Source organism: Pseudorca crassidens, chromosome 12 (genome assembly GCF_039906515.1).
Source record: "Pseudorca crassidens isolate mPseCra1 chromosome 12, mPseCra1.hap1, whole genome shotgun sequence".
NCBI lineage: Eukaryota > Metazoa > Chordata > Mammalia > Artiodactyla > Delphinidae > Pseudorca > Pseudorca crassidens.
In genome coordinates, this window is record NC_090307.1 from 79584163 (window position 1) to 79604284 (window position 20122).

Here is a 20122-nt window from a genome sequence, read left to right on the forward strand (position 1 = left end):
TCGTTTCTGAGGCTGATACAGATGGATTTTTCCAAGGGGGATGCCAGCATCACTCCTTGAGCCTCTGGTAATTATGCCCCCTGGAAGCCCTCTGCCAACCTCTTCCCATCAGACGTCTGGCCCCAGCAGGGAGAAACAGGGACCAAGGCACTTACTTTGGTTTTGACATCAGCAAAGGAAGGCTGATTAAATTCATCATGAGAGCAAATAAAACCTACCAAACCGTATCTCTCTTCGTCGTATCACCTGCATTTCTAGAGCTGGCAAAGGTCTCTCTTCCCTTTCTTTTTTCATTTTGCTCTGGATTAAGGTGTGATTTTTTTTTTACAGTTGATTAGAAGATAATAATGCCAGTGAGCTTATTGTTAATTGTTTGTATCTGTACTTAATACTTATAAGTGTGCTCAGCTCTTGTGAGCTAATATTTGGATTGTCAGATGTGTTAGTCATTGTAATTAATTGAGTCCATGTACATTTACTGGTGCCGTGGGGAGAGTTATAGGAACAGCAGCAGATGTGAAAGGTCTCCACTACCTGCGCTTATCCCTAGAAAGAGAACTTTGGGGGATTGGATCCTTCGGGTGACATTCATTCTTCACCCGACCCCTTTCCTTACTCCTCCCGAGACGGTCTTCTGTGTAAGACCCTCTACATCCTCTCTCTCGTGGCTCCCTGTTAATTTCTATTGTACCACCAGGCCCACCTGCATTGTTTGTGGGGTCTGGTGCAAAATAAAAACATGGATCCCCTTGGTCAAAAATTATGTGGGATTTCAAGATGGTGACAGCAGAGTATTAAATCCAACGTGGGGCCCTGTGACTGCTTAGGTCACCTGCCGGTGAAGCCAGTTCTGCATACCACGATCACCTTTTGCCTTTTCCCCAAAGGCATCTCCCCACCAGAAAGCACCCCATCCCTCGTCTCTACAGCTGGAACAGTGTGCGGCATCCAAGAGGGTCTCAAGAAATGAGCAAAAGAATTTTCCAAATGCAAGTCTGAAAAATGCAGAGCGTCATCATGGAGCTCCCCTGTCCTCCGGTGGATGGGACAGAGGGAAACTTCTGGAGGAACAGAAATGCTCTATATCGATGTAGGGGTGGTGGTCACGGGGCGTAAACACTTGTCAAAACTCATCAAACTAGACTTCAGAGGACTGCGTTACACTGAGTTATCACTGCACATCAAATAAGAAATAGCCTACACAGCCCCAATAGCTCCACATTAACCTCAGGATAAAGTCTGTTTCTGTTATATGTCACACAAGGTCCTTCCCCAGGGGACCAGTCATAGTTTTCCAGTCTCACCTCCAGCACTTCTGTGGCTCCCTATTTTTCAGCTGTGCTGGCTGCAGCGTGCCCCACCTCTATGCCTTCTTACTCAACTGCTTCCCGGACGCCCAGGAGTAAAAAATCAAATATTAATAACTGGCAGGGCATCAGCACTACCTGGAAAGGACTAAGGAGCTGGACTGGAGTCCCGGAGCTTCCTGCTGTGCCGGGTGTTAACCCTTCCATTTCCACATTACGGGGAAGCGGATGGAGTCCCGGGGAGAGAGGGTGGGGAGGGAGGCACGCGGTGGGCTGCAGGCACTAACTATTTACCAATCGACACAGAGGTGATCAAACACGTGACCTGGCATCGCCAGAGCCGTATGTGCCTCCCGATATTCAACCCACCACCTAAAATGCGGGCCAGCCCTTCCTTCTCTGGCTGACACTTTCCTCCTCCTCCTTCAAATCTCAGCTTAAGGGTCTTCTCCTCCAGGAAGCCTTCCCTGACCCCATCTTCTCTCTTGATCTCTCCTTGCATATCTCCATAATAGCATCTACCACACTGTCCTAGATGAACTGACATCTGTCTTCTCCAGTTCTTTAAGGCTGAGCAGGTGTCTTCCTATTCCCATAGTCCAGCAAGGTGCCAGACCCACAGAGACCGGGGTGCACACATGAGTGAAAGGGTTTTCTTTTGGCTTTCCTGGCACATGTTGCAGACACAGATACACACGTGTGAATGGATGTGTGAACGAATGAATGATTAAATGTTCTCTTTACCTTATCTATAGTTCCTTTCATCGAGGCAGTGGGGAGACTTGGTACATGGGTTTGGTGAGGGGGTATTGCAGCAGCTAAGATCTCAGACTCTGGACTCAGGCAACCTGGAGAGATCCTAGCACTTGCCGGTTGGCATGCTCAGGCAAGAGACTTGACCTCCCTGAGCATCAGACCAGGTCAGTATTGAACTGGCTTCACAGGGTTGTTGAGAAGCTCAAAGGAGACAATATCTGCAAAACACTTAGCCATCAGCAGCTCTGACTGAAAGAGAAGTTGGATCTTGTTCACCAGGGAGCCTGAATCGGTAGATGTGGTCACCGGATGACAGGAAAAGAAGTCATCTGCCATTCGCAGCCATCCTCAAATAGGCAGCTCTGACTTTTGTCTTCCATGGTCTACCTCATCTCCTGCGTCAGATGATTGCACAACAAAGTGAAAATTTCTCTGCAATAAGAATATAACTATCGGCAGATGTCACTGAACAGAAATCTGGAAGACAATAAAAATGGGCATTTTCTCGTTGGCCTCCACCTTCTTGCTTCTCTGTAGGAAGACTCCAATTTCAGCCCAGAGAGAGAAGACAGTGGTCCTCAATCACAAAAATCAAGAGAGAAACCAACGCACTGATTGCCTTCCCAATCAAACGCCTTGTTTTCTGCCTTTATGGATATTCCGCCCAAGAATAATTCTTGGCTAAACATGGCATAAATTGTCCCATTGCCCTCATACTTCCACCTCCTTCCAAACCACGGTCTCCCAACCAAGTCCTGAATTTCCAAGAAAAGGCAGTTTTGTATCCAGCCTGAGAACTCAGACTACAGAATCAGATTGGAGTTCCAATCCTACCCTTACCAGTTCCTGGCTGTGAGATACTGGACAAGGCTCTTAACCTGTCATAGTTTTATTTTCCTATGCTGTCTGGCAAGGAAAGAACAATGTCTATGTGGCAGAGTTTCTGTGAGGACTAAGTGACACTAAGTGGCAGAACTTGGTGAGATTCCATGAAGCGTTGGTTGTTATTATACTCATTGTTTTTAAAAAAAGAGGATATTTCAATCTTCCCTGGTGGTCCAGTGCTAAAGAATCTGCCTTACAATGCAGGGGATGCGGGTTCGATCCCTGGTCAGGGAACTAAGATCCCACATGCTGCCGGGCAACTAAGCCCACGTGCCACAACTACTAAGCTCGTGTGCCTCAACTAGAGCCCACGTGCCGCACACTACAGAGCCCACACGCTCTAGAACCTGCAGGCCACAACTAGAGAGAGAAAACCTGCACGCCACAACTAGAGAGGAGTCCACGCGCCCCAAGTAAGAACCCACACACCACAAAGAAAGATCCCACGTGCCACACCTAAGACCCAATGCAGCCAAAAATAAAGTAAATAAATAATAAATAAATCTTTTTTTAAAAAAGGATATGGAATGGCAAAAATACTTAAAAATTTTATAATATACCCTGCAGACCTGCAAAATCGGGAAGACCCTCACTGCATAAATCATCTCATCATCTCCCGACGTGGTAGACTGAAAAATGCCCCCTCATGCCCCCGCCAAGATTTAGAGTCAAATCCCTGGAACCTGGGAATGTGATCTTATTGGAAAAAGGATCTTTGCAGATGTAATTAAGTTAAGCGTCTTGGGATAAGAAGGGACCCTAAGTCCAATTCAAGTGTCCTTAGAAGAGAAGAGAAAGGGAGGAGACATATGAAGGCCATGTGAAGACAGAGGCAGAGATTGGAGTGATGGAGCCACAAGCCAAAGAATGCTGGCAACCACTCAAAAACAAGGAAGGATCCTCCCCTAGAGCCTTCAGAGGGAGCGTGGCCCTGCCAACACCTTCATTTCTGGCCTCCTCCCAGAATTGCGAGCAAATATACTTCTATTGTTTTAAGCACGCAGTTTGTGATCATCTGTTACAGCCGCCCAGAAAACTAACACATCCTATGGCATCCTTAATGGGGAATGCAATACCTTGCCTCGCAGGGTGTTTCTGAGGATGAAGAAGAGTGATTCTGCAGGTTTCCTGCCTTGAGCTGTTTGGGTAGAGTAGAAGCCAGCATGGGGCCCTTACAGCCTGATCATTGAGAACAGACAGACTTGGGTTCAAATTCCAGCTTCCCTTTTAACCACTGTGCGATCTTGGACAGGTGACTCAACCTCTCTGAACTTTAGTTTCTTCATATATAAAATAGCAGTAGCAATATCCTTATCTCATGAGGTAATGGGATGATTCAGAAAAGACATCTGATGCGCCTAGTATGCAGAAAATGGGATGGTGACTCTTGGGGGGAAATCCACCTAGCTTCCATCTAGGCAAGATGCCAATGTGGTTATGGGGTGCGCACAAAGCTAAATGGCATGAGCCGGGTGACCCTGTGGCCGTTCCTGGTTAACATGGCCAGAAGGAAGGGCCTGGCTGTCTCGAGGTGCCTCGTGAGGTGCCCACACTCAGGCCTCCTGCTTTGTTGTTCCTGCTGAAATCAAAGGGGACACAAAGCCTTGAAAGTCAGCCCTGTGCTCCCAAAGTGTCGCCCTGTGTCTGCCAGGAACCTTCTAAAGGCAGCGACTTCTAAACAAGCAATATTGACTCCACGGCCATTCCTGCTCCTGCTTCCTGAGTAGGTCTGTGTTCAGAAGGCCCCGCCATCCATGACCCTCCTACTTACTGCCTAGAAGGGGCACATCCTTTCCACTCAGTTAAAAGGCCATTTTTCCAGTGAGAGCAGGTCATATTTCAAACTGCATTGCCAAGGTATCGGGAGCCAGTAAAAGGGGGCATTTAACACCGTATTTATTTTGACTGGCAAAACAGGTCATGGCTGTAAAAGAAACAGCTCTTGAGAACGAGGCAGCCTCGCCGACTCTGGGCTCACTCTTTCTACCCACACACACACTGTTTAAAGCATTCCAGCGCTGCTGCCAACTTTCCTGGCAGAGCTCTTATTTCTTTACATGTATGTTGCATTCCATCTGTTTAATGTGCTCTCTGTGCCATTCGTGGATTTTGGCAAAGGGCTGGCGAGGTGGCATGGCATGCTGAGGCTTGTTCTAAGCAAAACAGGGCATGAGGCAGAGAGAGGTTGGAGGCCGATGAAAGGGTCCCATTTCCCCTTTGGTTCAGGGGGGCCCGGAGTTGCAAAGACAGAAGGGGAATCGCGAGCAGTTTTTCTCCAGATGTGGCTGAATCCTGTGTGTGCCACTGCTGCAGCTCACGCTTCGGGGGATTTGGGGCTGTACTTTTACAGTTTCTGATACATGGTCAGGAACATTAAAGTGATAGAGAAAGGTAACGGGGGGAAATCGACTCATACTCATGAATCTGGGGTTTCCCTAGAAACCTTCTAAGGCGAAGGCCAGAAAATGCCAACACCTGGATCCGATAGGCTCAAGGCCTAAAGAAAACTGGACTCGATCTTTACATGAGTCTCAAGAACCATTAAGTACTGGGTTGGAGAAGTTGAGGTGACATGCTGTGATTTGGATCCTATTTCATCTACTTGGAAGACAGGAAAGCCAGGTTTATGCACCGCCAAAACATCTGGTGAATTCAGTTAAAAAGAAAATGCGCCACTCCAGTTGGGGGCTGGGGGGTGGAGGTGGGGACAAAACCCTTTAGGAACAGTTGTTGGGTATTGGGTGACCAAGGCCATTCTGCCAATTGACTCAAATATTCACTTTTCCATCGGGTCCTGTTGAAGGGTTGAGCTCTTCAGAATGGGGAAACAAAGGCTCTACCACAAAGATTCTAGGGTTAAAAGACACAGAAATGTTCTCACCTTATGAAAAAGTTTGAGTGCACATTTTTTTTTGAGTCCAGCCAAGAGTGTGAACAGAATCCTCCTGTTAAGAAATGGAATTACTCACCTGAATCCGGAGAGATGACACGGTACAGGAAAAAATAAGATACAGCCTCCTAATAAGAAACAGCCACATGTGGAATAAAATTAGTGCAAGTTGTGTAATCCCAGTTGGCCAGTTGTAAGAACAGGGAGGGGAAAGGAGGATGGGGAACATGTTTCAGATGTGATTCAACAGGTCCTGGAGCCCGTCCTGACCCTCTGGGTTGGAATTTCTGACTCCCTTCTCTGCCTTGACTCAGAATAGAAAACCGTATCCTGACCGCGCGTTTCTTTTTATAGAATTAAACTTTCTTGCCAACTTCCTCCAGAGCACAAGATCATCCCTCGTCGGCTCTAAACAATACGCCAATCATCAGATGGAAGTGAGGGGGAGCCACTGACCTGTTTGCACCAAACATAACCCAGGCCCCGAGCAGAAGACAAACAACGGGAACAGAGCTTGGCTTTCGTAGCCGGCCTGGTAAATACAACATGTCCTTACAGGTTGGAAAACCGTCTGGCTCATCTTTGTACTTTCTCTTCTTTCTCCCACTTCTTCTAACTTGGATCTCATCATTCGGCTTTGACGGGGGCCAAGTTCACATTTGCCAGATACCGAGTGGATAATGGATGGTTTGTAAGATTAGTAATAGGCTAGGGATGAGGAGTAAAGCAGCCAAGGGTTTACTGTCTGTGTGCATTGAAATAACTTCTCTTGATCCCGATTTCCCACCCAGCCCTGGGAGGCTGGCCACGTGCTGATGGGAATCAGGGGGGATGGGAACAGAATGCTTTAGTTCCCATCCATTTGTCGCCATATTTGCACTGGCAGCAGGAGCTCCAGGATACCCGCTTGCCCTGGCAAATCGGTTAGCAGGGGTGATTTCATTTCTTGGGTGTAAGATATACTGGGGCTTGGAAGTCCAAAGGGGACGTTAATAGAATGCAAAGTGTTTAGTAGTCCCTCATTAAAAATTGATTTTGTTTTCAACGCTTAGAGGACGGAACAGTGAAGTTGGAAACTGTGCTTGTAATTGGGAGCAGGTCTCCTGCCAGATTCTAACAGCTTCAAGGGATATCCAGTTTTAGGTTTACAATACTACATTCTGGCTCATTGAAATTGCATCTAAACGTTGCCAGAATGTGTCATAAACTACAAAATCTGTACTGAGATATATCGACATAATGGCTCTGTAGCCTTAAGTCAGAGGGCTTGGGGAGCAGCATTTGTTCTCAGCAGGATCATTCTTGCTTTGTCTCCCAGAAGACTTGGGGCACCTGGGACAATTATCATTCATGGGATTCCAACCCTGGTCTGACCAGTTCGCTCAGCTACTTAGGACACCATGCTAAAGGACTCTAGACACAAAGCATCTTCTTTCAGATCCTCCATTGACCAAGCTCTCTCCTGCCTCTGAGCCTTTGCGCGTGATACTCCCCCTGCCAGGAACCTTACTCTCCTGGCTGATTCCTAATCTATCCCTCAATTTACAGGCTGATTTTTCATGGACGGCTTCCCTGACCCCTCAGACTGGGCTGCTTGGTAGCTGCTTTAGTCCATTTGGGCAACTGTAACAAAAATGCCATAGACTGGGTGTCTTAAACAATAGACTTTTATTTCACACAGTTCTGGAGGCTGGGAAATCCAAAATCAAGGCAGAGTCAGTGTCTGGTGAGGGCTCACTTCCTGGTTCACAGATGGCTGTCTTCTTGCCACGTCCTCACGTGATGGAAGGCACGAGCGAGCTTTCTGAGGTCTCTCTTGCAAGGGCACTAATCCCATTCGTAAGGACTCTGCCTTCATGACCTAACTGCCTCCTAAAGACCCCACCTCCTGATACCTTCACATTGGGGGTTAGGATTTCAGCATATGAACTTGAGGAGGACACAAACATTCAGTCCATGGCACTAGCATTTATCAAAATTGTAACTTAAAACTTCTGTTTCGTGCTTGATTAGAGCTGTAACTTCTCAAACTATAATGTGCACACGGATCACCTGAGATTGTGTTAACGTGCAGATTCTGATCCAGCTGACCTGGGGTGGGGTCTGAGAGTGTGCGTTTCTAACAAGCTCCCGGGTGACACTGATGCTGCTGGCCCATGGACCACGCCCTGAGAGCAATGGCACCCACCTCTCTCAATCACAGTTCAGTGAGAGAAGAAAGCCTGCCAGAAAATGAGTTGAGCTACTATCTTCTCAGTTCTCCTAAGGATGGTGCTTAACTAGAAGCACTGACTAGAAGTTAGTTCCTTAAACATCTTGTATGCCTTAAGGCAAGGTTTTTCAACCTCCATGCTGTTGACATCTAGGGTTGGATAATTCTTTGTGGTGAGGGGCTGTGTATTGTGGGACGTTTAGCAGCATCCCTGGCCTCTGCCCACTAGATGCCGGTAGCACCATCCCCCAATTGTGACATCCAAAAAGATCTCCAGAAATTGCCCAAGGTCCCCTGGGAGGCAACATTGCCCCTACAGGAACTACTGCCTTAGGACATTAGGGCATCATCCTCTGGCATGCCCAGCTGAGAACAGTGGGAAGTCAAGGAAAGTGTTTTGCCCATGGCTATGGTCCCATTGTCTAGCACAGCGCTCTGTACATGGCGGACCCTAAATATGCATTTGATGACTGACTGACTGACTGAATGAAAGAAAATAAATGAATGAAAATGAACTCCCAAATCCTGCTTGGCTGGTGGGTGAACAGAACTGCCTTCAAACAGTCTCCAACCTCCGCCCCTCTCTACCCCTCAAAAAACAGTAAAACTTAGTGGGCCAGTTGTCATCCAAGGCACAATTTTTCTAAACGTAGCATTTTCCAAAGTAAATATCCTTTTGAAAAAAAAAAAAATGAAGCTTCTCGCTTGAGATCTTTTTTTAAAAGTCTCCAGTGACTAAAATCCTCTTACAGTAAGTACCCAGAGAGTTGCATTTGCTTAAAGAAAAAAAAAATGCCATTTTTAGTCTCAAGTGTAGAAAGTACTTGAAAATCATATACTTTTTTTCTTTTTGCATCTGACTGGGCAAATTATAAAATGGTAGAATTAATTTTTGTTCTAGATTGATTCTAAAACTCCATCTCAGACTGAGGCCTCATGGATAAAGTAACATCAGGAACTTATTTGGAAAAAAAAAAAATCCCTGTAGTTAAAAACACCATGAATTCGAGGAAAAAACAGTAGTTGTAGGGTTTGGGAGGGGGGAGGGTTAATCTTATATGATTTCAAGAGGAAAATTGCAAATAAATAAAGATAAATCTGCACCTTGCTCAAAAGCTATGGACTGGGGTTCTATTAAGAAAAAAAGTGAATTCATTCAGTTTGCTTGTTTCTACACACTCAGAGACTTGGAGACAAGTTTTCAAACCAAATTGCTACGTAGAAAGCAAAGCTGACCTCTCCCTCTTCTCTTTCAAACTTTGGGCAACTGGGATTTGGAGCACTGAAGAGGTTTCTGGAAAAGGATACGGTGGTGGTGACATTCCAGTGCTCTTCTAAGTATTATCCTTCTTTACTTAGTAGAGGCAGAAAATCTTCTTTATCTTGTGTGCTTGCTCTGCAATTAACTGGTAGTGGCTGTATGTGTGTTTTTCGGAAAACAGTGCTATGATCGGTTGGTGATGTCTGCCATAGGCAGAGGAGTGGAGAGTTGTGGTGAAATAGCTGAGTATTTGCCATTTCTGGATACTCATATGGTCTTATCTATCATAGGTGTTTTAGGAAAAGGAGAACATCAAGGAGAAGGTGCTGCACATCTGAGCGTGATGTGTCTCACTCCATGTCACAGAGACACACCAAGACAATCTTTCAATTCAAGAAAGCTCCCAAGACAGACGTGACATAGAAACGCACTTCTGGGGGACATTTCCCTTCCTCCTCTGGACATGTTGGAAGAGGATACCATATGTGTGACCCCCCGTCTCAGGGTCAGTATGGCCAGGACATGCCGTTTCCCCCCATCCGGTTACCCTACATTCGACTCTGTCACTGTGACACCATATGCTGCCGAAACAACACATCCTCCTTCCTTGGAATAAAAAGGTCTTTTCATAAGACTTATTAAGTCTGAATATTAATCATATTCATCATTATTCAGTCTGCTTGCTGTCCACAATATTTAAATGAAGGGAAATGAAAAAATGGAAAAAGACAAGTTTAGGATTTTCAAGACACTGATGAGTAAGTAATGATGGGGAAGAAAGCAACAGTGACCATAAAAAAAGAGTGAAAAAAAAGAATCCACAAATAGACTCAACTTTCAATATTAGTCTTTATTTCAAAAATAAGGGGAAGGGTGATTAAAGAGATGAATTCACATTTGAATAGGGTCCAAATGACTTAAGAATTATTTGGATTCAAGTATTTCAGTTGGACAAGGAGTGATATTAGAGTTATGTGATACATTAGGGGCTAAAATGAAATGGAAATATCTCTTTCATTTAAAAGCAATTTTCTGGCCTTGGTGGTCCTTGAGAATTTCCTAGGTTGTGAGTGCCAACCACCATCCTCCAGCTTTGTTTTGGACACATGGACTCCTATTTCAGACCCATTCTGTTTGGGGGGGAAATGGAGTTTGTATTCATGAGAGCTCCTTTTTAAAATCATGTGGCTGTGAGGGAAGGCTTTCCACGAAGAGCTGAGAGATCAGTAATTTTGAATCCAAATTAGAAAGTTTAGGTAATAACGATATAGCAGAATCACATCTGAAGTTGATGCTGGCTTCAGAACCTGCCCCTCATGGAAGATACCCACATGAGGTCCATCACTGATTAGTGGGGCAAACGTGCAACTGCCGGCTTGGGAAGACAGGAAGCAGGTGGCCCAGCATGTCTCCACCACATCTCAAAAACTGAATGTACGTGATGGGACCCATCAAGCAAGATTTAACTATAAACCCAGCAAATATTTATTCAGCACCTACTTTGCGCCAGGCCCCGTACTAAGGACCCTTACATGTGGCATCTCATTCATCTCCCCACCCCACCTCAACCTCCAGCCTTGACAAGCAGAACCACCCAGGCAGACTCCTTCATCTCTCCTTCCTGAATGTGGATTTGATAGTTACCTCACAGCAGGGTTTCTCCACCTCAGCACTATTGGCATTTTAGGCTGGATGATTCTTTGTTTTGGGAGACTGTCCTGTGCACTGTAGGACGTTTAGCAGCATCCCTGGCCACTACCCACTAGATGCCAACAGCACACCCCATCCTAGTTATGACAACCAAAAACGCCTTCTAGACATTGCCAAACGTTCTCTGGGAGAGCAAAATTGCCCCCAGTTGAGACCCTCTTCCTTAGAGACAGAACGATTTGAATCCTCAGGCAGCTGTAGATAAACATTCCTTTTATTCCCTCCTATGGTCTGACTCAGTGGTTTTCAAACCTTAGTGGTTTATACACAATACCATATATACCCAACTTTATGGGCAGGGCATTTTCAAGGCTAACTTGACTGCATCCTTTTTTGCCTTATGTGCTGACATGAGAACCTAAAACCTCCTTTAAATTTAACACCACTGGTCTCCTGAAGAGCCCTGCAGTGATCACAAAGATCTTTCCAGCACAGAATCTCCCTCATGCCCAGGCCTTTCCCATGAAGCCAAAGGTGACAACTGCCATTATTGAACACTTCCCCTGGTGTCCCACCATCTCACTAAATCCTCACGTCGACACCATGAGGTAGGTACTTTTTCTGCCCCATTTCAAGAGGAGACACTGAGGCTCACACAGGTTAAATAACTTGTCACAAATTACACAGCTAGTAGATGGTGGAACCCACTTGATGCCAAGCTGTATGGCTTTTCAAAAGAAAATATGCACAGCATACACTCAATAACTATTAGTGACTGTTTACTAGTGGGAAACAAATCTGTCTAATTTGATCACGAGCAGTTATTCAAAATTCTTTCGCTGAACGGAAGAAGCCTGATTGGATTGCCCAATCCTCCTAACCTCATGGCTAGCAAGGACAGGGATATTCAGGATATATACGTATATATACCCCAAACTGTGTTTCTCTTCTAAAACACAAAACAGAAGCTACCGAAACATGTATTAACTAACTGTCAAAATAAAATAGATCATTTCCTTTGGAACTATGGGAAGACTGGAGTATTGGCAGGTACTATAAAATAATCACCATCATACTTGTCACATCGTAGTATCATTACACATTTGCTACTACGTTTTCCCACATGGCTGAGTGCTTCTTGAGGTCAGGGACCAACTTACTCATCGTCACTAGACCCTGGTCCCACACTATAATTGTTGAGTTAGTGAATAATACATGAATACACTTTTTAACCTAACACGCATACTTTATCTCCGTTCTCTCAGGAATCGTGGGCGGCATATATTTTCAAGAGCCTCTTTTTCACAGGAAGAGACTGAAGTTGAGAAAGATAAAGTGACCAGTGACGAGGTCACCTTGTGGAAAACTGTGGACTCAAGTCTCAGGCTTTGAACCCCAGATCTCATGCTTTTTTACAATAAGGGCTTCCAAGGTAAAGGTGGGTTGGGAACCCCAGGTGCTAGCATTGCCCCTGACATCTAACGTTTCTGAACTGTCTTACTATGAAGCAAATTAAACATAGGGAAATTGCTTCCTACAAGCCTTTAGTGTTCATGGATTCAGCCTCACATTGCTTGTGGAGAGAAAGAGAGAACAATGTAAGAAGTACATGTAGTTCTCATAGCAAGCTATGGGATGTGGGCATGTCCGTGGTGACTTTTGGGTGGGACAGGAGGATGGCTGATCCCTTGATTCCCAGTCTCAGGAATTATCAGCCTCTTCTCATATGTGGCCTTTGGCTGCCCTGAGTGGGAGTCCAGTGTTTATGAATGCTTTAAAGTATTTAAGGGTCATCATTTCTCATCCAATCTGACCCGTAGATACAAGGATATTGCTTCTTCTGGTACTAAACCAAAGAATAATGTGGGATAAACTGGCTGGACAGAACTTACTGTATTGAGAGATGGTCTGTGGATGACCAACGTGGCTGCTTCCTAAGGGATTTTTGAGGGATGCGTGTGACTATCACCAAATATGCCGATTTCTGATCCCAAGATATACCTGAGAATTATTGGGAAAACATCAAAACCAGACCTTACGCAAGAGATCTATGAAGACATAAAACAAGAAAGAAAGAAAACTTTGATATTTTTTTGAGTGCTAGGCATTGTTCTATGAAGTTTATATATACTAACTCATTTAATCATCAAACATGCCTATTTGGTAGGTACTATCATTATTATTCCCATTTCACAGATGAAAAACTGAGGTATGGAGAGATTCCATAATTTGAGCAAGAACTTAGCTAGGAAGTGACAGAACCAGTATTTGAACCCCAAGAGACTGGGCCATCTACACTAAACCACATTCCTTTCTCCCCAGCTAGGCAGTGACCCCCGGGAGACTTAGATTAGAGTTCTTCATCTTTCTGTTTCCCCCAAACCTGACCCTAAGAATTCAATAAAGCTTGTTTTGACGTGAATCAACCTCTTAGATTGTTGACTGTCCTTTAAAACATTTTGACAAGGCAAAAAGAACAATTACGCAGGAGCTCAACATTTCAAGCAATCTATAGCTTGGTAAACACACCAAAAGGAGTGGAAACAGGGTGGTGAAATGAAATATAAATAGCCTTACCATTATCTGCAGAGCACATTATAATGCATAACAGTGGCTGGTCTGCTCTCTATAGAAAACACAACCTCTTTGCAATGTTTTGTTTGTGTTACTGTTTCTGTTAGTGTGAAAGGATTACAAATAAAGAGTTAAATATTTTAGTGAGAATTCTATTAATTGGGCCAGGAGTTGAATGTGGGCCTATATTTGTCCTAACTCTGAAAAATGCATTGCAAAGCCCAATCGTGTATGCAAGGTAGCAGGGGAAAGGCTTAGCCTACTCAAGACAGCTGTTTTCAAGCAAGTTGACAACCACTTTGCCAGGGTTCCTTTAATGAGCTAATTGCAAAGGGCTCTTAGGTGTTCACTGCAGCCAGTCCTGGAGGAGCTCTACTTAAGAAACACTGAATGAGTCATTAGCACCTGAAATACTATAAACACTATAGACTCTTAGAACTTAAAATGAAATGAATGTATCTGCCACTTCAGACTGATCTTCTGGAGCGGTCAGGACTTTTTCAATTGCAAGCAGCAGAAAACCAACTCAAATTGGCTTAAACAGAAAGGAATGTTTGTTAGCATTAGGCAGGGCTGAATCCCTGTGCTTAAAGGATGTCAGCAGGAATCTGACTTTGTCGTTTCCTGGCTTTTCTTCCTTTGTGTTTGCTCCATTCTCAAGCAGGCTTCCCCTAAATGATGTTAAAGCCATTCCTGGCAGTTCCAGCTTTACATTCTACCAGCTTAGCATCCCAGTGGAAAGACAGCACTCTTGTTATCAATACTTCCACCAAAAAAAATCACAGGGCTAAGATTCTTTGGCTCTTATTGGCCCAGCTTGGGTCACATGTCCGTCCCTGAGCCAATCCCAGTGGCCAGAACAACACTGTATTCTTATTAGTCAGGACTGGATCAGCCTACCTCTAAAGCCAAGACATGGTCAGGCCCACTTGGAGCCACAAGGATCAAGGGAGACAGGAGCATTTTCCCAGAGAAGTATCCAAATTCTGATTCCAGACAATGGGGGCAGGGGTACAGAGAGGGTGGGTGGTGGGCAGGCAAAACCAATGAATGTCCTTGGAAACTTCTCTCTAAATTATCTCCAACAAGCAAGGTGTTATCAAGCAGGGAAACTTTACAAGCATAATTTAGATATTTGCTTAGATATCTGAGGTTTAAAATGTGACCTGTATTGGCTGCAACATTTTGGAAATGGTTTTCTGCAAATTGCACTCACCCACATGACTTGAAGTTTGGGGGGGTTTCTTTCTATCTTTCTTTCTTTCTTTTTTTTTTTTTTTTTTTCCTAATTCTTGGAACTAGTCCTTAAAAAAAGAGGAACAGAAATGCCACAGAATGATTCAAAACAGACAACTCTGAGAGCAGACAGAGATGGCAAATTAACACACTGTTGACATTCCTCTGGTCCTGATGACACTTCTTATGTTGAATAATATTCTCAGGGTTCCTTTCTGCCTCTCCATTTTTATGTTATCGACTTTGCTCCTAATTACAAAAGCAATATCGACCTAATTCAGAAAGAATTGAACACATCCAGAAAGCACCACAGTGAGCATACTCACACATATACACCATTTTAGTTAGAAATACCATCATCCACCATTTTAGTTAGAAATATCTATTTAATGAGTACCTTGCCCTAGGTATAGTCCAGGAACCATCCTAGCCCCATTTCACAGATGAGGAAACTGAGGCTTACAGCATTCCAGCTGATAAGTAGAACTGGAAACTGAATCTGATCTCCAAGCCTTCATCCTTATCCCCTCTATTACTCCTCCACTCTATCCTATTACCCAAAGAGTTCCAAAATTAACCTTACAAAAAGGACATAGTGTTCATAATGTTTTATGGCCTGCTTTTTCATATACCACTTTTGCCCATGTTATTTAATATGCTTCTATGCAATTTTTTTGGACTGATTGAATCTGTCATATGGATGTGCCATAATTTACTCAACTAATTGCTGATTATTGGACACTTAGGTTACTTCTAATTTTTCAGGATTATATTAAATGTTAGAGTGAGCCACCTCGGAGGAACTTTTTCAAATACATCTCTGATTACGTCCTTAGGATAAATTCCTATAATTGTTGGATCAAAGGGATTAGGTATTTTTAGTGTTTTAGTGTATTGCCAAGTTGCTCTTCAGGAAGGCAGGCCCAGTGTACAATCCCACAGCAACACATGAGTTTCTGTTTTTCCACTCTGTCCCATTATGCCTCTTCCTCAGAGATTACTAGTCCTTAGCTAATTGTGCCTCCCACCCCCTGTAATGGGGAGTGGGGACCTTTTCAAAGTATAAATTGTTTAATAGTATTCAAATGGTTTAATGAAAATGCAGCAGTAAAAATCTGTCAGTAACAATTTGCATCCCTATCATCATTACTGCTTGCGCTGGGAGAGTTCATAACCCATTTTCCCCCAGCCTGTGGGGCTGGATCCACAGTCTTGGCACAGGACTCTGGCCAATACCATTAAGGTAACTCTGGTTACGAGTCAGGAGTTACGCACTGGCTTCAGTAAAGGAGGATATGAGGCTGAGCTGCTACAATGATCCTAGCTTATGACTGTGAGCGTTATGCTGACATGGCGCCCATCCACCCAACTTCCCTTTGTATGGAAACAGCCATGCTTTGAGGAGCCACTGTCGGCTATTTTGTGTCCCATGGTGGGTCCTGTAATGTAGGCTGTAGCCCAAGATTCCACGGCTCTATGTCAAGCCTAGGCTTGGAACATCAGAGTAGGTGCTCAGTATGTGTTTGTTGTTGAATGAATGAATGGATTTGCTTACAACGGATCTCTTTTTATACTGTGTTCAGTACTCCTTCCTCCTTTTTCTGGTAGCAGCACCCCCAATGGGTAATTCTAAAATGTAGTTTTAGCAGGAGGAAGGTAGATTCCACTTTGTATGAGTTGGTGCTGTCCCCTAGACCCACCTGAACTGGGAGGTAAAGTATAAACACTTCAGCCCTTTGGGCCTCTCCATGGTGTGAGGCCAACATTCTTTTTCTTCTTCTACACACTCCTCCTTGGCTTATTCCCATTTCCAGGTTGTGCCCTGTACTTTCCATCCTTTGTGTGTTTACTCTATTTCTCAAGTCCAGCATGTTCCTCCCTCTGTCCCTCCCTATGGAAATCCTACAAGCCCGTCACGAAGGCCACCTTTTCCAGGAACCCTTTCCTGATCTGCCTTATTTTCTTCAAAGCACCGGTCAGGACCTAAGGCTCCCTTACTTGTTTATGTGATTATGGTCTGTCTTCCCTACCATGAGGCTCCTGGGGTGAGATCTTGTCTGTCTTGTTCACAGCTGCATCCCCAGCTCCTAGAACAGAGCCTCAGATATTGTAGGGGCTCAAAAAACCTGTCTCAACTGACCCAGTCTTGGGGATGTCACGTAAGCAAGGCCAGTGAAAGATTTCACCCAGGAGTTGGGTGCCTGCCCAGTCATCTGGTGGTCATTGGTCATGGCTGAGGGCTGCAGGTCTGCTTTGGTCCACCCTCTTCCTGGGACCCAGGGGCTCATCTCTTCTTTAATTCCAGAACTACCCTACAACCTTCTAATCAATTATTTCTTGTCCATGTGACTGTTTCTGCTCCTCCATCACAGAACCCTAACCATATACTGATCTTCATAACTGAGGCTCATTTGCAGAGGAGGAAACTGAGGCATGGGCTTGCCCCACATCCCAGAGCCAGTATCACTTGTGGGCTTTGAGGAGCTTTTCCTGAGTTCCTGTTGAGCTTGGCTGGTCAATAGCCAACTCAGAACAAGACGCAGCCCTTTTACTCTGTTTTCCAAGTGCCCACCCTTTTCTTGGCAGCCTGACCTCCACCTGGTAGTACGGAAGTGAGTGTAATCCTTGGGAAGCAAAGGACCAGGTAGGAGGTGCTGCATGCCATCTGGAAAGGTGAGGACTGAATTTGTTCCTTGGTGGCTTCCATAACTGAAGGAGACACAAAACCAAGCCCCTCTCTTCTTGGGCTTGGGTTCCTCCTGGCTCCTACACCTATCAATCAAGGTCCATTTGATGTTCTGGGTCCACATGCCCTTAGCCCCCTTCCATGCTCCTGTCAACTCTGATTGGACTCTACAGAATTTATGACACAATGTTGTGATGATTTCTTGACCTGCCATCTGTCAAGACTCATGTCTTAGCATCATTCATTTATCAAATATTTATTGAGCACCTACTACGCATGGCCTCGTTCTGGAAAGTTGGGATATATCAGATTCCTGCCCTTGTCAAGCTTACAGCAGGAGGAATAAATAATAAGTAACAGATCATAATAAATGAGCAAATAATCTAGTATATTAAAAGGTTATAAATCCTCTAGGAGAAAAAGTCGGACAAGGTAAGGAGATTAGGAAGAAGTAGAGGGGCAGGTTACAGTTTTAAACAGATTATAGGCATTCCTTGAGATGTTGTGGGTTCAGTTCCAGTCCACCACAATAAAGCAAATACTGCAATAAAGCGAGTCACATGAATTTTTTGGTTTCCCAGTGCATATAAAAGTTATGTTTACACTATACTGTAGTCTATTAAGTATTCAATAGCATGATGTCAAAAAACAATGCACATTCCTTAATTTAAGAATACTTTAGGGCTTCCCTGGTGGCACAGTGGTTGAGAGTCTGCCTGCCGATGCAGGGGACATGGGTTTGTGCCCCGGTCTGGGAAGATCCCACATGCCGTGGAGCGGCTGGGCCCGTGAGCCATGGCCACTCAGCTTGCACGTCCGGAGCCTGTGCTCCGCAACGGGAGAGGCCACAACAGTGAGAGGCCCGCGTACCGCAAAAAAAAAAAAGAATATTTTACTGCTAAAAAATGATAACAATCATTTGAGCCTTCCGTGAGTCGTGATCTTTTTGCCAGAGTCACATAAAAGATCCCTGGTCACAGATCACCGTCACACACACAGTGATCAAAATGTCTGAAGTATTGTTGAGAATTATCCAAATGTGACACAGAGACATGAAGTGAGCCAAAGCTATTGGGAAAAATGGCGACTACAGACTTGCTTGATGCAGAGTTGCCATAAACCTTGAATTTGTTAAAAAAAAAAAAATTGCAGTATCTGTGCAGCACAATAAAGCAAAGCACAGTAAATGAGGTCTACCTGTACTCAGCCAGCAGTGGCCTCACTAAGGAGAAACTGGAGGAAAGAACAGCTGCTGCGTCACACGGGTGCCTGGAGTAAGGGTGTTGCGGGCCCGTAAGTGCAATGTCCCTAAGTGAAGAGCTTTAGAATCCAGCAGATCGGGGTTCCAATTGCTAATGCTCTACTTTCTGTCTGTGTGAGCTTGGGAAAGTTAATTAACCTCTCTGAGCCTCAGTTTCCTTATATGGGAAACGGATAAAAATTAGATAATACCCACAAAGCAGGTGGAACAGAGCTAATACTCAGTAAGTGTTAAAAACAGGCCCTGCCCAATCCCAGAGATACGGGAAATAACTACAGGGAAGTCCGAGGTAGCAGCGGGCAGTAAAGCGTGATGATTAAGAGCATCAGCTGTCATTTAGTAGCCCTGTGACCTTGGGCTAGTTTATGTAACCTCAGTCTCCTCGCTTTTAAGTGGGATAATAATAGCAACGACATCAGACAGTCATTGTGAGGAATCAGTGAGCGAATCCTGGAACGTGCTCAGGAGGTGGGCTTGGCTCTGAAGAAGCACTCAATGAATGGCAGCTAATTTTTGGCCAAAACCATGGGGAGAGAGGCTTTCTTTTCTCCGTAGTATTGCTAAACTGGTAGGATGTGAGCCGGGAGCTGCTGTGGGAGGTCCCGCCTGCAAAGGAAGCCAACCCAGAGAAGGCAGAGCTGAGAGGTGGACAGAAAGTGACGACTTTTTAAAAAATGTAACTTTAAAAATGACCCCCCACCCCCAAATTAACCCAAAAAACTTACTACCAGGGGCTTGCACCATACACGCATTTAACTTATGCAAATCCAATTCTACGCCCTCGCCTTGGTGATGTGGAAGTGAGTGCAGTCCTCAGGAAGCAAAGGGCCAGGTACGAGGCGCTGGGTGCCCGCTGGAAAGGTGAGGACTGAATTTGTCCCTCAGTGGCTTCCGTAGCCGAGGGAGGCTCCAAGCCAAACCCCTCCCTTCTGCCCTCTGGTTCCCAACCATCCCAATGTTCAGCACCTTCGGATGCCCTTTTTAAAACCTCTCAAGATCTCACCGACCTGCTCATGAAACAATTGCTTGAAAGAAGTGATAACAACAGAAAGCCACTATGAATTATTCTCTGCTTTTAAAGGAATTTTTTTTTCATTTCACTAGTGCTGAAAATCTAGTCATATGTCTTTGTGTGGGAGGTATTGTGTATTCATTCTATGGACAACTCCAGCTGCACTTCGGACGTGCAGGCCCTCGCTGTGACTCTGGAGCCCACCCCCCCAGACTCTGCCACCTGGAGGTCACAATGGAGCCGTTCTCAGTTTGTGGCCTGCAGCCCACTGAGAGGGTCTGCCGCTGCCTCCTGAAGGCCATGACCTGGTCCCGAAAGGCCATCTCTTCTAGTTCTTCCGAGAAAGTAACAAGTACATCCATGGATTGCCAGCTTTATGCATGACTAAGTGC

General features: G+C 44.9%; 1 protein-coding gene and 1 long non-coding RNA gene across 8 annotated transcripts in view; one reads left to right on the forward strand and one right to left on the reverse strand.

Moving 5' to 3' along the window:
• The window catches only part of SPRING1 (SREBF pathway regulator in golgi 1), a 337705-nt gene that overhangs the window by 13605 nt on the left and 303978 nt on the right, over positions 1 to 20122 (reverse strand). For 4 of the 7 annotated variants that reach the window (XM_067700713.1, XM_067700712.1, XM_067700718.1 and 1 more), the window contains one exon: positions 5918 to 5966. The exons of 1 other annotated variant lie outside the window; for it this stretch is intronic. In XM_067700713.1, the coding sequence (XP_067556814.1) occupies positions 5918 to 5966 (49 nt within the window). Of the gene's footprint in view, positions 1 to 2073; positions 2541 to 5917; positions 5967 to 20122 lie in introns of those variants that run through there. 2 more of the 7 variants (XM_067700716.1, XM_067700721.1) reach the window with 2 other exon arrangements.
• Positions 6126 to 9960, forward strand: LOC137203842 (uncharacterized). The gene is made up of 2 exons (XR_010933328.1): positions 6126 to 6396; positions 9602 to 9960. It is a non-coding gene; the product is annotated as an uncharacterized lncRNA (long non-coding RNA).